Source organism: Mustela nigripes, chromosome 17, assembly GCF_022355385.1.
Source record: "Mustela nigripes isolate SB6536 chromosome 17, MUSNIG.SB6536, whole genome shotgun sequence".
Lineage (NCBI taxonomy): Eukaryota > Metazoa > Chordata > Mammalia > Carnivora > Mustelidae > Mustela > Mustela nigripes.
In genome coordinates, this window is record NC_081573.1 from 3,492,558 (window position 1) to 3,510,287 (window position 17,730).

At 41.1% G+C, this 17,730-nt stretch overlaps 2 protein-coding genes and 1 pseudogene across 2 annotated transcripts; all 3 read right to left on the bottom strand.

Annotated features, from left to right (window-relative positions):
* Window positions 1–370: 370 nt before the first annotated feature.
* On the bottom strand, window positions 371–7,752 carry LOC132005852 (vomeronasal type-1 receptor 4-like). The gene is given in 4 exon segments (XM_059383360.1): window positions 371–429; window positions 3,168–3,204; window positions 3,206–3,936; window positions 7,737–7,752. Coding segments are annotated over 4 exon segments (843 nt in total).
* A 3,898-nt stretch (window positions 7,753–11,650) lies between these two features.
* LOC132005853 (transmembrane protein 216-like) lies at window positions 11,651–12,829 on the bottom strand (annotated as a pseudogene).
* Window positions 12,830–15,378: 2,549 nt separating this feature from the next.
* LOC132005489 (vomeronasal type-1 receptor 4-like) lies at window positions 15,379–16,320 on the bottom strand. The gene has a single exon (XM_059382678.1). It carries the CDS (start codon window positions 16,318–16,320, stop codon window positions 15,379–15,381), a length of 942 nt encoding a protein of 313 aa, XP_059238661.1.
* Between the last annotated feature and the right edge of the window lie 1,410 nt (window positions 16,321–17,730).

Here is a 17,730-nt window from a genome sequence, read left to right on the forward strand (position 1 = left end):
TAGTGGATGTCCACTGTCTTGGGCTCAGTGTATTACCCAAATGTCTGTGCTGACGAAAAGCTGTGACCATTCCCAGGACAAACTCTCCCACCAAGTCTCACTGTTGTGGCCAAAGCCCATGATGGCTCCTGGCTGAAATCTTTGTACTTGAAATCCTTTCCATAATGGAGAAAACAGCCAGAGTGAGAACCTCAAGCAGCAGCTTGAGGACAAGAGCAAGGTGCTGTTCATGATGACATCCTGGCAAAAGCACGGAAGTCTGCAGTAGCAGGCAGTAGGAGGACAGCATGGCAGATGGGAAGGTCAAGTCCATCCTAATACCAAGTGCCATCTTTCAATGGCAAAGATTTCCCTTTGCACCAAGAAAGACTCACACTCCTTCAATTCCAAGGCTCAGGAGAGGTATCACCACATCCACTGCTAGATCAGCTATTGGAGATGGTAGCAGGACAGCTTCATACAGAAATATGAAGAGTTCCAGCAGGAATAGGTAGCATATGACCACCCACTCAGAAAGAACAGATTTTCCATGGGGTGGACAGCCCTTTTCCTCTGGACAACCACCGGGCAGTGCCATCTTTACTCTAATTACTCCATTTAAAATAAAACATACACTTTTCTTCTGTTCACAGGATGTTATTTCAAGAGATATGGCAAAACAATCGAGTTAAAATAGGGAAATGAAAAGTGCGTTTCATGGATCTTTAACAATCAAACAATCAGCATGGCAATATACACATCAGATCACATAGGCCTTGATTTGGGCATTATTATAACTAATACTATTGAAATTTCTCCCTAAAGGACAAAGCTCCAGTACATTGATTGGTGGATAACAAACATGACTAACTCTACATCTGTATTGTATATTGGCAAAGAGATCATACAAATAGATCCATACATGCACAGCTATAGGTATGAGTGTGTCAATATCTATTTTTTCTTCTTGTGTTGTGATCAAATTTCTGGAAACAATTTAAGTGTTCCATGTGAGCTACAAATATGGGTTCCACTTTTTGTAACAAAGTTGTATACACAGTCTAAATAACATCCATATCTAGGGGCACCTGGGTGGCTCAGTCGGTTGCAGCGTCTGCCTTCAGATTGGGTCATGGTCCCAGGGTCCTGGGATCGAGCCCACATTGGGCTCTCTGCTCAGTGGAGAGCCTGCTTCCCCCACTCTCTCTGCCTGCCTCTCTGCCTGCTTGTGATCTCTGTCAAATGGATAAATAAAGCTTAAAAAAAGAACATACATATCTATATCTAGGTATAGATAGATACACATGTAGATATCAACTACATAAAAAATCATTCTGGGCAAGGGGGGGCGTCTGTGTGGAATAGTCCACTGAGTGTTTGACTCGGCTTCAGCTCAAGCGATGATCTGGCAGTTGTGCAATGAAACCCACAGTCAGGTCCATGCATAGTGAAGAGTCGCCCTCAGATTCCTACTTCCTCCCGTCTCCCTCCCCTCTGCCTCTCCATGGGGCCCACCCTCTCTCACTCTCTCGCTTAAGTAAATAAATAAAAAAAATAAAATAAAAAAAAATAAATAAAATCTTTTTAAAAAAGAACCTCTCTCCTTACATTTAGGAAAATTTAAAATCAAGGAGCCACAACCTCCACATAAACAGAAAGGATTTATGTCTCTACCTTTCAAACGGCTCTCCCTTCAGCTCTCCAAACTCAGTGAAAGTCTCCACCATAAACTTCTCTCATCACTTTAGGGATATGAATTATCACCACCAAACCCCTTTCTTGCCAACAGGCCCAAATCCCCTTCACAAAGGAGAGAAAGATCTGCCTTCCACAGACACGGATTCTATGGAATTCATGTCATTTAAAAGTGTTACAATCACCTGATGTTACGAATTAGGTAAAATGTAATTCTATGCTCTCCACTACCCATTCCAGTTCAGCCTGTCCATTTCTACCTAAAAATGTTTACAGTGCTCATCTCCCAAGCTCCCATGGCATCATACTTCACATGATTAACTCTTGCCCCTCTAGTAGGAAAACTACAAAATGACCACTGACCCCTAAACCTGTACTCACTGACTGAATTTCCCTCTGGTACATTTCTCTTCAGTTTCACCAATGACCTGACACAAGCTGATCCATTCTCATGCTCCTTCCCCTACACTTCAGTGCCTACTTCACTTCTGGGAAATGTAGGTGACAAATTTACCTGACACACACAAAGACTTCTCAAAAATATTCAGATTGTTTCAGGAGCTGGTGTTTATTTTTTTTTTAATTTTTTATTTTTTATAAACATATATTTTTATCCCCAGGGGTACAGGTCTGTGAATCACCAGGTTTACACACTTCACAGCACTCACCAAATCACATACCCTCCCCAATGTCCATAATCCCACCCCCTTCTCCCAAACCCCCTCCCCCCGGCAACCCTCAGTTTGTTTTGTGAGATTAAGAGTCACTTATGGTTTGTCTCCCTCCCGATCCCATCTTGTTTCATTTATTCTTCTACCCACTTAAGCCTCCATGTTGCATCACCACTTCCTCATATCAGGGAGATCATATGATAGTTGTCTTTCTCTGCTTGACTTATTTCGCTAAGGAGCTGGTGTTTATAATTGCATACTTTCTATGCTCCTCCACTGACCAATAGCGAAACTTCAAACAAATGAGTATTTATAAGATAATAATATAGTATCACATTGCAATTATACAAGTATGACTTATTGTTAACTTTGAAGGAGATGACCAAGATGTTCTGGTAGCTTCTCATCATTGTACTCGGGACCCTGAGGGGATGAGTGAATTACCAACATTAGGAACATTAAGGAAATTCCTACAATTAACATGTTTCTCATAACATGAGGGGATTTTATATTCCTGATCCATGCAAAGCAGACCATGGATATCCTGGGGTCATGGCTCATGAGCAGAAAGGGGCTGAGGGTTGGGAACCACAGAGTGATCACCAAACTGGTGTTCAAAAGGTACCAGCTGAGGGGCGCCTGGGTGGCTCAGTGGGTTAAAGCCTCTGCCTTCGGCTCGGGTCGTGATCTCGGGGTCCTGGGATCGAGCCCGGCGTCGGGCTCTCTGCTTAGCGGGGAGCCTGCCTCCCCCTCTCTCTGCCTGCCTCTCTGCCTATTTGTAATTTCTGTCTGTCAAATAAATAAATTTAAAAAAAAAGGTACTAGCTGAGATGATCAAAAATACCCAAAAGACTACGAAGGACAGAGGAGAGCGTGATAAAGTAGACAAAGGTGCTCAATAGAAGAAGGACGGTTTTGGTGGCTGTAGACTCAGGCGATGATGAGATGGTGGTCCTAAGAATATGTTGGACCCTCTGCTTGTGCCTGTATAGGTGGAAGACCATGAAGCTGCTGGCCCAGAGCATGAGCCCCAAAAATACCACATCAGGGAATGACAACAATGCTACATTCAGTAACTCCCTGCTTTTCTCTAGACGAATACTTGAACAGCACCCCAAACTTTTTCTATTTGTGATATTTTTGTTGTTCAAAGTGACGGTCATAAGCAAAGGAGACAGGATATTTACCAATATCTGCAAGACCCAGCCAACTGAAGGGACAACTGAAGGGACCATGCACTTGGGAGCTGTCCCTTTAAGTGCTGCCCACCTGGAGTTCCTGGGGCTGATGATGATAGCTTGGAAGACACTCAGGAGGCAAGTGGTGCCAATGGACACCCCTCTGCCCACCCCACGCACATAGAGGAAAAATTTGCATCCAAAATCACTGACGATGTGATACCACCCAAAGGATGACATTGTATTGTATATACCAATAGAGAACAGGACCAAAATGTTGCCTACAGTCAGGTTTTTGACAATCAAATCTGTGGGCTTTGGCTTACACCCAGTAAAATCAAGGAGGAGATAAAGGTAAAGAAGAGAGAAGTTCCCCAGAATTCCAACCAAAGTCTGTATTAAGAAGATTGCTCCTGGGGCGCCTGGGTGGCTCAGTGGTTAAGCCACTGCCTTCGGCTCAGGTCATGATCTCAGGGTCCTGGGATGGAGCCCCGCATCAGGCTCTCTGCTCAGTAGGGAGCCTGCTTCCTCCAATCTCTCTGCGTGCCTCTCTACCTGCTTGTGATCTCTCTCTGTCAAATAAATAAATAAAATCTTAAAAAAAAAAAAAAAGAAGAAGAAGAAGATCGCTCCTATTGTCAGACCCCCTGTGGCCATCCTGTCAGTTCTCAGTCAAATATCAGTGACTGATCTCTGTTTTCTGGGCTAGAATGGGAATATCACCTGTGCGCCACACAAATTGTGTCGATTGAAATCTGATATTCTTCACATTTCTACACTCCCTACTTTGAAATACCAAAGTTCTTCTGTCATTTTGGGCCTTCCAAGAGTTATATACACAGCCATTGCCAAACACTTGCAAGTGTGAATTGCTGGTTTAATGGCCACCCATGGGGGTCACTTCTTATTTCTCACAGATTCAGGAGGCATTCCTTACTGCATTCCTCATAAAGATGAGGATAACACAGTTACACAGAGGTGAACTGCTTTGTCTCAATTGACTCACCAATCCAGGGTGGGGACTGGAACCGGGCTGGGCTGGTCACAAAGCTGGTACTCTGAATCCATACTATATAAAAAAAAAAAATAGTCAGCTGTGGTTCTTTAAATAAATCAGATCTCAGTGTAGTCTTATGTTTGTACCTTGTCATCTGAATTGAGATTGCTGCCATATTTGAACTTTTCTTAATGATGAGTTTTCACTTATTTAGGAAGACTGTTCTATAATCAAATATGAATGTAAATAAAGCTTTAGAGTTAATAATAAACTATAGATGCACTGACTAGAGTATTCCAAAGGTGCAGGACCCTGCCCCATGACAAGCTGGGTAAATGAATGCAGGAATGACTTAAAATTAGTACATCAACAGAAAGAATCATTTGCTTTCATTCCAGGAGCAAATGTACAAGGCATAGACTCTGCACAAGAAGCACCACTGGCAGATTACATTGTGTAAAGTAGAAACAAAATAACGACTACATTCAGATCATATATGTATTATGTATGTAATTATGAATACCTGATGAAATAAAATTAGTAGCTGTAAAGCAAGATCTGTGCAAGATATTGAAATACCAGACATGCAAAATGCAATATACAGTAAAAATCTTGTATCTTGTATAGGTGACATAGTTTTTGGGTTTGTATTCTAATATTTAATAGCAGCATACACAACACAAGATACATTATAGTGTAAAAATCATATCTGAAAAGCATTAATTTCTACTTTTCTTAAATGATGCTTCCCTAATTTAATGGGAAAAGTCCCTCAATAACCATTTGATACACAAGTATTTAATCCATTAAGCACTTCATAGACTCAGAGTTAGAGAAACATGTCCACTCCAACAACTGTGCTCTGACACACTGTGTCTGCTCATGATCACATGATTTCTATACATACATCCAACATTTATTACAAACATGGAGGTGCTATGTGTGCACATGTCGAGATCTGCAAATTATGCTATGGCTCCAGTAACACAGACTCAACAGCAGAATCACTCCAGAACAACAGTCCTTAGGCATATTAAAATTAGAGATCTTTGGAGAAAGTGTTGAACTACTATATTGTACATGTAAAAAAAATGTGACTCTGATGGTTTAGGTAAGTGGAATTAAAATTAACCCTTCAAAAAGTCATTTTTGATGACCCCTCTGGTCATCAACACAACAGTCACTGTCAAAGAGGATTCTACTCTGTGACCTCAGCAGCCATCAGGGGTGGGTGCTAATCTAGGTCCACATCTCTCTTTACTGACTCAGCTCCTGCCTCAGGATGGATTCCACCTCCATACCCGGCTTCGGCACTGGATCACATTCATACATAGAAATCCCCCTTTGTCCACTATGCTCCCTTACCTGGACTCCTGAGACAACTCCTTGCCTTCCAGATTGTACCTCTCAGGTAGAAAGATGCAGAGAACACACCAAATTCTTCCTGCTGCCCAACTGGAGAGCTCAGGGTGATGGTCAGAGCAGGCAATACCGGTGCAAGAGGATTGCTGGGCAGTGAGATGTGTTTTTATGACTCTGGGAGCTCCCCTCCCTTCACAACTGCAATTATCATTTCACCTGAAGCAGCATTGGCACTGACAGGCTTGGGAGCTGAGAATATTTTTGAAAACCTTTCTCCCAGGTGCCAATTATGAAGAACAACTACAAGTTTCTCGCTAGCAACTGTTTTTTTTAAAAAAGATTTTATTTATTTATTTACTAGACAGACATCACAAGTAGGCAGAGAGGCAGGCAGAGAAAGGGAGAAGGAAGCAGTCTCCCTACAGAGCAGAGAGCCCAATGCAGCTCACCTTTTCCCTTTGCTCCCCAGTTTTCTAGGCCTCTTTCTCATTATGTGGAAAAAAACACACACTTTAAAGGTGTCCTTTACATACATAACAAATCTTGGAACACTGCAAAAGAAACTAATGGTGTATTTTTCTTAAAAATCTTTTATTTATTTATTTTAATTTATTTTCAGCATAACAGTATTCATTGTTTTTGCACCATACCCAGTGCTCTATGCAATTCGTGCCCTCTCCAATACCCACCACCTGGTTCCCCCAACCTCCCACCCCCACCCCTTCAAAACCCTCAAATTGTTTTTCAGAGTCCATAGTCTCTCAGGGTTCACCTTCCCTTCCAATTTCCCTCAACTCCCTTCTCTTCTCCATCTCCCCTTGTTCTCCATGTTATTTGCTATGCTCCACAAATAAGTGAAACCATATGATAATTGACTCTCTCTGCTTGACTTATTTCACTCAGCATAATCTCTTCTAGTCCCGTCCATGTTGCTACAAAAGTTGGATATTTGTCCTTTATGATGGAGGCATAATTATTTTTATTAGACAGAGAGAAAGATCACAGGTAGGCAGAGAGGCAGAGAGGTAGGCATAGAGGCGGGGGAAGGAGGGGACAGGCTGCCTGCTGAACAGAGAGCCTGATGCAGGACTCAGTCCCAGTACCCTCAGATAATGACCTGAGCTGAAAGCAGAGGCTTAATACACTGAGCCACACACGTGCCCCACTAATGCTGTATTTTATGGTGACTAACATAACACAATAAAAGAATTTTTTATATAAAAGAAGTGGGGAAATGTTCCCTCAACTTTTGTTTTCTGGAAAAATAAATAAATAAGTAAAAAGTTTCCCTTTTCAAAAGGACCAACATACCCCTTGTACTATGGGTTGCACTGAGTCTCATCAAAATTAATATGCTGAAGTCTTAACTCCCCGTCCCTCAAAATATGCCCTTCATAGGAAATAGGGTCATTCAAGATAGAATCTAGTAAGATGTGGTCAGGTGGAGTTGGGTGGCAGCTAGCCACCATCATGACTGGTATCCTTACGAAAGAGGAAATCTGGGGGAACACAAATTTGTTTGGCCACAAGCAACGAACAGAGTGCTGGGATAGAGCCTTTGAGAAATGCGTCATCATGACCTTCAGAGGGAACATGGACTGGAGGACACCTTAATCTTGGACTGTTTGCCTCCAGAACTGCCAGAAAATAAATTTCCATTGCTTTAGACCCCAGCTCATGGTCTCTCTTATGACAACACCAGCAAACTGATACATCTTCCCTTGTCACCTGCCTCCCCCCAAGGAGAAGTTCCCTGAAATGCAGAAAAACCTGCTGTTGCATATCCTTTACCGCAGGAGGGATTCAAAGACACACAGCTCTGATCTGAAGGTCATGACATGAGTTTTTCCTCACCTGTCGGCAGGAACATTGCCCTCCTAGAAACATCCCAAATCCTGAAACAGCACTGGGGATGGGCCTATACAAATGCTTCTAGAGAACTGATGCAGAGGGTGCCTGGGTGGCTCAGTGGGTTAAGCCTCTGTCTTTGGCTCAGGTTGTGTTCTCAGGATCTTGGGATCCAGGCCTGCATCAGGCTATCTGCTTAGCAGGGAGTCTGCTTCCCCCTCTCTCTGCCTGCCTCTCTGTCTACATGGGATCTCTCTCTCTCACTCTGTCAAGTAAATAAATAAAATCTAAAAAAAAACAAAACACCCCATGCAGAGCAGTCCCCCATTGGGTCCCCATGGGCCAGAGCTTCGGCTCCGTTCTTAGAAATGTGTCCTACAGAGTCAAAGACTGACAGAATGAAAATGGGGGGTGAGTAGAGCACAAGTGATGGTGTTTGTGAATCTCCCCAAGTGATCCTAACTGGGAACCCAGTACTGAGGTCCATTTAGCTCCACACTACTTCTCAAATTGAAATGAGCCTGGCAATCATCTGGGTATCTTCCTGAAAGAGCTTCTATGGGGTGTTCCACTCTAATAATAGGCTTCTGGTTATCCTGCATCTGAGAGATGACTGCACTCCTCCAGGAGCCTGAACATCTGTGGATATGCCCTCTCTCCCCAGCTCACCCTGACAATCAAACCACTTCTCCTGCTTCTCCCAGGAAGAAGTTCAACCACACATCTAGGACACCGACATTTCCTCATCACTTAGCCTCTGAGCTCAGGAACTCAGGAGGTCCCACCATCATCTGTGTCTATAAGTTGTTCTCCAAGGAGGGGCCTGAACTCAAAATGACAGACACAATCTGAAACAGCGACAATGAGGGACATTCTGCAAAACAAAGACAGCATTTCTCAATACTGTCACTATCACTGAGGACAAAGAAAAAGGAAGAGTGGTAACTGATCTTCAATACAGACTAAAGAATGAATACAATAAAATAAATCCCTGATATGACTGGACCCAAGATTTCTGAGAACAGACAAATATGTCATCATTGTGTCACTGCAGGGAATCTGTATATGGACAGGGAGTGAAATGAAGGCATAACACAAGTGTTTCTTCCATATGTGGGATAGTTTTATTGTGTTAGAAAGGAGAATGACCTTGGAGCACCTGCCTGGCTCTGGTGGTGGAGAGTGTGACTTGATCTCAAGGTGCACATTTCACTTTTTTCTCATTTATTATTATTATTATTGATTTTATTTTTTAGTTAGCCAACATATAGTACATCGTTAGTGTTTGTTGTAGTGTTCAGCAATTCATCAGTTTTGTGTAACACCCAGTACTCATCACAACACGTGACTTCCTTAATATTGGACACCTAGTTACCTCATTGCCCAATCTCCCTCCTTTCTGGAACCCTCAGTTTGTTTCCTGGAGTCCAGAGTCTCTCAGGATTTGTCACCCTCTCTCTGGTGATTTTTTTAAGAAAAATCTTACAAAGCTGGGGGCATCACATTGCCTGATTTCAAGCTATATTACAAAGCTTGGAACACCAAGACAGCATGGTTCTAGCACAAAAACAGACACATAGGCCAATGGAACAGAACAGAGAGCCCAGATATGGACCCTCAACTCAATGGTCAAATAATTTTGACCAAGCAGGAATAAAAGATCCATTGGAAAAAAAGACAGTCTCCTCCATAAATGATGCTGGGAAAATTGGACAGCTACATAGAGAAGAATGAACCTGGACTATTCTCTTACACCATATGGAAAGATCAACTTTAAATGGATGAAAGACCTCAATGTGAGACAGGAATCCATCATAATCCTAGAGGATGATATAGACAATAACCTCATCGACACTGGTTGCAGCAACTTCTTTCAAGATATGTCTCTAAAGGCAAGGGAAAGAAAAGCACAAATGAACTATTGGGACTTCAACAAGACAAAACACTTCTGCACAGCATAGGAAACAGTCAACAAAACAAAGAGGCAACCCACAGAATGGGAGAAGATATTTGCAAATGACACTACAGATAAAGGGCTGATATTCAAGATCTATAAAGAACTTCTCAAACTCAGGCACCTGGGTGGCTCAGGCAGTTGAGCAACCCTCTTTGGCTCAGGTCATGATCCTGGAGTCCTCAGATTGAGTCCCATATTGGGCTCCTAGCTCTGCAGGGATTCTGCTTCTTCCTCTGATCCTCACCCCTGTCATGTGTTCGTTCTCTCTCTCTCTCTCTCTCAAATATATAAAATTATTTTAAAAAAAAAGAACTTCTGAAACTCAACACCCAAAAAACAGATAACCAAGTCAAAAAAAGGGCAGAAGACATGAGCAGACACTTCTCCAAAGAAGACATACAAATGGCTAGCAGGCACATGAAAAAGTGTTCATCCTCATCAGCCATCAGGGAAATTCTAACAATGAATCATGAAATACTACATCAAAAACTAACATTGGGTGAGTGCTGTGAGGTGTGTAAACCTGGTGATTCACAGACCTGTACCACTGGGGATAAAAATATATGTTTATAAAAAATAAAAAATTAATAAAAAGAAAAGAATGTACTGCATGGTGACTAACATAACACTACAACAACAAAAAAACCACATTGAGGTATACCTTTACACCAGTTAGAATGGCCAAGAGAAATTTGTATGTATGCCATCAAAGTGAAATCTAAATTTACATACCGGCAGAATTTCTAATACTCCCAAACTGAAGACCACCCCTACGCTCATTCGCAGTGGAATGACCAAATAAATTCCTTTATATATACACAATGGAAGCATATACAGCAACGTCAATGGATGACCAATAACAGCATGCAGCAATAAATTCACAAACAACAGGAGGAAGGGCAAAAGCAAAATACAAATGCATCCAAGCTCTCGTACTTCCTTTACATCAAATGCAGAACAGGCTAAAGTAACCTATGCTGTTTCAGGTCAGAGCAGTGATGATCCTGAGGAGTAGTGCCTGGTAAGGAGCACAAGGGGCTTCTTGGGGGGGTGGGTGTCTGACAATATTCTATTTTGCGTAGTTGGTACCAATTACACAAAGGTGATCACTGTGTAAACTTCCATTGAGCTACACACTTGTAACTGCTGAGTGTGCCTTTAAATTTTTAAAATACATCTCACCAATCAAACGGATGGGTAATGGTAAATGGATTAATATTGTGCTTAAATTACAAAGGTGGGGTTTCATACACATAATGAAATGACACTGTGATTAAATATATATTTAATTTAAATATATTTAATTTAAATATATATTGAAATATCTGGGTAAAACTAAGAAATAAGGCTACCCAACTCAAAACAAGGGGTCAATTATTATATAAAATAATAATGTAAAACAACATGTAAAAAAGAAGTTTACCTATATAGAGGAAATAAATCCAAGTGATATGTAAATGTATGAATTATTATATTAAATGTAAATTGCATAATAACTCCTTTAATTTTTATTTTTTTACAAAAAATACACATTTATTATTTTTAAATGTTTCTTTCATGGTAAGATTAGGAAAATAACACTATGAGCTACTAACAAAGTCCTGGAATTCAGCCTCTAAGGAACGAGATGAGAGGATTTTGAATCACGCTGGGAGGCAACCATCCTGAGGTTCTCTGCACTCATTTGAAGGGGTGCCACAGCACCTATGGGGAGTATGTGGTTCCAGACCTTTTGGAAGCCCAAGGAGCCTACACAGTCCACACAAGATGCCCTGGCCAGAACGATCAAAAAGAACTGGAGGGCAGCAGGAAATGCTTCTGAGAAGGACCAGGATGGGACAGCCTTGCCCCTCCCAACAATGGAGTACAAACAAGTCTCTTAGACTCTTGGTCTAACTTTAGAAGAGGATGCCCGGTGGCCTCGTGTTCAGTGTGTTACACAAACGACTGTGCCGAGGAAAAGCTATGACCTTTCCCAGGACAACGTGACCCACCAAGTTTCACTGGTGTGGCCAAAGACCAGAAGTATCTGTGGCCTCAGCCCATGACGGCTGGTGGGTGAAATCTTTGTACTTGAAATTCTGTCCATACTGGAGAAAATAGCCAGGGTGAGCACCTCAAGCGGCAGCAGCTCCGAACCACAGAAGCGCAAGATGCTGTCCACGATGACTTCCCAGCGGAGCACAAAGGTCTGCAGCAGGGGGCAGTAGGACAACAGCATGGCAGACAGGAAGGTCAATTCCATACTAATATCAAGTGGCATCTTTCAATGGCAGAAGATTCCTCTCGTTCCAATAAAGAGTCACACTCCTTCAATTCCGAAGCTCAGGAGAGGTATAACCAAATCCGCTACTAGGCTGGGCGTTGGAGATGGTAGCAGGAGAGATTTGTACAGAAATATGAAGAAAATGAAGAGTAGGAATAGGTAGCATAATACCACCCACTTAGAAAGAACAGGACTTCCAGGGAGTGGAGGACAGCCCTTTTCCTCTGGACTGTCACCTGGCAATGCCATCTTCACACTAATTAGCTCATTAAAATCAAATATATTTCCTCTGTACACTGGGTATTATTTCAAGAGATATGGCAAAATAAGAGAGTTAAGGTAGGAAAATGAAAAGTCACTTATTTGTGGAGCATAACAAATAGCATGGAGGACAAGGAGAGATGGAGAGGAGAAGAGAGTTGAAGGAAATTGGAAGGGGAAGTGAACCATGAGAGACTATGGACTCTGAGAAACAATCTGGGAGTTTTGAAGGGGCAGGGGGTGGGAGGTTGGGGGAACCAGGTGGTGGGTATTGGAGAGGGCATGGACTGCATGGAGCACTGGGTGTGGTGCAAAAACAATGAATACAGTTACGCTGGGAAAAGAAATAAATTTTTTTTTTAAAGTGCATTTCATGGATCTTTAACAATCAAAGAGTTAGTATGGATATATACGCGTCAGATCACATAGGCATTGACTTGGTCATTACAATAGCTGATACTATTGAAATTTCCCCCCAAAAACAAAGCTCCATTATATTGATTGGTGGATAACAAACATGATTAACTCTGCATCTATATTGCATATTGGCACAGAGATCATACAATAGATCCTTACATGCACAACTGTAGGTATGAGTGTGTCAATATCTACCATTTCTTCTTCTTGTGTTGTGATCTAATTTGAAGAAAATATTTAAGTGTTTCATGTGAGCTCCAATATATTTCACTCCGTTGTACAAACTTCTACATATAATCTATAATTATCTCTATCTATACCTATAAACTATATAAAATATAGATACATATATAGATATAGATATAAATATATTTGTAAATATATATACATACACATGGGTATATTAGCTACAAAAATCTACATGTTGGGGTAAATTGGAAGGGGAGGTGAACCATGAGAGACTATAGACTCTGAAAAACAATCTGAGGGGTTTGAAGTGACGGCGGGGTGGGAGGTTGGGGTACCAGGTGGTGGGTATTATAGAGGGCACGGATTGCATGGAGCACTGGGTGTGGTGAAAAAAATAATGAATACTGTTTTTTTCTGAAAATAAATTAATTAACTAAAAAAAATTTTTAAATCTACATGTAGATGCAGATAGATATCTCTATATAGATGTAGATACGTACATAAACTATATAAAAATCTCTCCTAGGCGTACTGGGTGGTTCAGTCCATTGAGGGTCATACTCTTGGTATCAGCCCAAGTTGTGATCTGGTGGTTGCAGGATGGGGCCCCTAAGTCAGGCCCCAAGCTCAGTTGGCTTCAGTTTGCGTCTCCTTCCCCCTCTCCCTCTCCTCTGTCCCTCCACGGTCACACACACACAAGCTCTCGCTCTCTCGCTCTCTCTCTCTCTCTCTCGCTCGCTTTCTCTAAGCTAAAAAAAATTAAAAGTTTTTAAAAAAAACTCCCCTAAAATTGAGGAAAATTGAAAACCAAGGAACTACAAGCTGGAACATAAACAGAAAAGATTTAGGTCTCTGCCTTTCAAATGACTCTCCCTTCACAGCTCCAAATTCACTGGAAAGCCCCACCATAAACTCCTCTCATCACATCAGGAACATGAGTGTTCAACACCAAACCTCTTTCTTGCCAACAAGCCCAAGTCACATCCACAAAGGAGAGAAAGATCTGTCTTCCACAGATGCCAATTCTATGGAATTCATGTCATTTACAATTATTACAATCACCTGATGTTGTTTAAGAGTTAGGTAAAATGTAATTCTATGCTCACCACTACCCATTTCAGTTCAATCTGTCCATTTCTACCTGAAAATGTTTACAATGCTCATCTCCCAAGCTCCCATGACATCATACTTCACATGACTGAGTATTGCCCCTCTAGTAAGAAAACAACAAAATAATAACTGGCCCCCCAAAGCTGTACTCACTGATTGAATTTCCCCTCCAGTACAATTCTCTGCAGTTTGACCTAACTTGACACATGCTGATCCACTTTCATGGTCCTTTTCCTATACTTCCCTGACAATTTCACTTCTGGGAAATTTAGCCTAATAAATTTACCTGACACACTCAAAGCCTTCTCTATAATATCTAGATCACTTCAGGACCTGGAGTTTATAATTGTATAGTTTCTGTGTTCCTCCACTGGCTATTAGCAAAACTTTAATCACATGAGTATTTATAAGATAATTATAAAATATCACATTATAATTACAATTATGACTTATTGTTAACTTTGAAGGAGATGATCAAGATGTTCCATTAGATTCAAAACCACAATGAGATACCACCTCACACCAGTCAGAATGGCTAAAATTAACAAGTCAGGAAATGACAGATGCTGGCGAGGATGTGGAGAAATGGGAACCCTCCTACACTGTTGGTGGGAATGCAAGCTCATGCAACCACTCTGGAAAACAGCATGGAGGTTCCTCAAAATGTTGAAAATAGAGCTACCTTACGACCCAGCAATTGCACTACTGGGTATTTACTCTAAAGATACAAATGTAGTGCTCTAAAGGGGCACGTGCACCTGAATGTTTATAGCAGCAATGTCCACAATAGCCAAACTATGGAAAGAACCTAGATGTCCATCAACAGATGAATGGATAAAGAAGATGTGATATATATATAGATAGATATAGATATAGATATAGATATAGATATAGATAACGGAATCCTATGCAGCCATCAAAAGAAATAAAATCCTGCCATTTGCAATGGTGTGGATGGAACTGGAGGGTATTATGCTTAGTGAAATAAGTCAACCAGAGAAAGACAACTATTATATGATCTCCCTGATATGAGGAAGTGGAGATGCAACATGGGGGGTTTTGGGGGTAGGAAAAGAATAAATGAAACAAGATGGGATCGGGAGGGAAACAAACCATAAGAGACTCTGAATCTCACAAAACAAACTGAGGGTTCCTGGGGAGAGGGGGGCCAGGAGAGGGTGGTGGGGTTATGGACATTAGGGAGGGTATGTGCCAGGGTGAATGCTGTGAAGTGTGTAAACCTGGCGATTCACAGACATGTACTGCTGGGGCTAATAATATATATCATTTTTATTAAAAAAAAAAACAAAACAAAACAAAATAAAACACCATACTGTGAGTGAAGGAAAAAAAAAAAGATGTTCTGTTAGCTTCTCATCATTGTACTGGGAATCCTGAGAGGATGACTGAATTACCAACATTAGAAACATTAAGGGAATTCCTACAATTTACATGTTTCTCATAACATGAGGGGATTTTATATTCCTTATCCAGGCAAAGCAGACCATGGATATCCTGGGGTCACGGCTCATGAGCAGAAAGGGGCTGAGGACTGGAAAACACAGAGTGAGCACCAAACTGATGTTCAAAAGGTACCAGCTGAGATCATCAAAAAGACCCAAAATAGTATGAAAGATAGAGGAGAGGGTGTTAAAGTAGACAAAGGTGCTCACCAGGAGAAGGATGGTTTTGGTGGCTGTAGACTCAGGGGTCAATGTGGAGATGTTGGTTCTACGAACATGTTGGACCCGCTGCTTGTGCCTGTACAGGTAGAAGACCATGGAGCTGCTGGCCCAGAGCATGAGCCCCAAAAATAGCACATCAGGGAATGACAACAATGCTGTATACAGCAAGTCTTTGCTTTTCTCATGACGAATAATTGAACAGTATCCAAAACTTTTCCTATTTGTGATGTTTTCATTGTTCAAAGTGATAGTCATAAACAAAGGAGACAGGACATTTACCAATATCTGCAAGACCCAGCACAAGACAATTGAAGCGACAATGCACTTGGGATGAGATTTTCCTTTAAGTGCTGCCCATCTGGAGTTCCTGGGCCTGACAGTGATGGCCTGGAAGACACTCAGGAGGCAGGTGGTGCCAATGGACACCCCCCTGCCCACCCTACAAACATAGGGGAAAATTTTGCATCCAAAATCACTGCGGATGTGATACCACCCAAAGGATAACATTGTATTGTGTATTCCAACAGAGAACAGGACCAAAATGTTGCCTACAATCAGGTTTTTGACAATCAAATCTGTGGGCCTTGGCTTATACCCAGTAAAATCAAGGAGGAGATAATGGTAAAGAAGAGAGAAGTTCCCCAGAATTCCAACCAGAGTCTTTATTAAGAAGATCACTCCTATTGTCAGATCCCTTGTGGCCATCCTGTCAGGTCTCAGTCAAATATCAGTGACTGATCTTTGTTTTCTAGGCCAGAGGATCCTGCATGGGAATATCACATGTGGACCACATGAATTGTGTCAATTGAAATCTGATATTCTTCACATTTCTACACTCCCTACTTTGAAATACTAAACTTCTTCTGTCATTTAGGGCCTTCCAAGAGTTACATACACAACCATTACCGAACACTTGCAAGTGTGAATTGCTGGTTTAATGGCCACCCATGGGGGTCACTTCTTATTTCTCACAGATTCAGGAGGCATTCCTCACTGCATTCCTCATAAAGATGAAGACAACAAAGTTACACAGAGGTGAACTGCTTTGTCTCAATTCACTTACCAATCCAGGGTGGGGACTGGAACTGGGCTGGGCTGGTCACAAGGCTAGTGCCTGAATCCATAATATACAAAAATAATAGTTAGTTGTGGTTCTTTAAATAAACCAGATCTCAATTTAGTCTTATGTTTGCACCTTGTCATCTGAATTGAGATTGCTACCATACTTAAACTGATCTTAATGATGAGTTTTCACTTATTTAGGAAGACTGTTCCATAACCTAATATAAACTTAAATAAAGCTTTTCAATTAGTAATAAACTATAGATGCACTGATTACAGTACTACAAAGATGCAGGACCCTGTCCCATGACAAGCAGGACTAAATGAATGTAAGAATGACTTAAAATTAGCACATCAACAGAAAGAATCATTTGCTTTCATTCCAGGAACAAACATAAAAGGCATAGATTCTGTACAAGAAGCACCATTGCCAGATTACATTGTGTAAAGTAGAAACAAAATAATGACTACATTCAGATCATATATGTATGTAATTATGAATACCTGATGAAATAAAATTAGTAGCTGTAAAGCAAGATCTGTGCAAGATACTGAAATACCAGAAATGCAAAATTTAATGTACAGCAAAAACCTTGTATCTTGTATATGTGACATAGTTTTTAGATTTGTATTCTAATATTTAATAGCAGCATATACAACACAAGATACATTAGAGTCTAAAAGTCATGTCTGAAATATATTAAGTTCTATTTTTCTTAAATGATGCTTCCCTACTTTAATGGGAAAAGTCTCTCCATAACCAATTGATACAAAAGTATTTAATCCATTAAGCACTTCATAGACCCAGAGTTATAGAAAACATGTCCACTCCAGCAACTGTGCTCTGACACACTGTGTCTGCTCATGATCACATGATTTCTATACATACATCCAACATTTATTACAAACATAGAGGTGCTATGCATGCACATGTTGAGATCTGCAAATTATGCTATGGCTTCAGTCACACAGACTTGACAGCAGACTCACTCCAGAACAACAGTCGTTAGGCATATTAAAATTAGAGATCTTTGGAGAAAGTGTTGAACTACT

What these genes read in the sequence shown, in the direction of transcription:
- LOC132005489 (XM_059382678.1), bottom strand. Translation starts at nt 16,320, where the DNA reads ATGGCCACAAGGGATCTGACAATAGGAGTGATCTTCTTAATAAAGACT.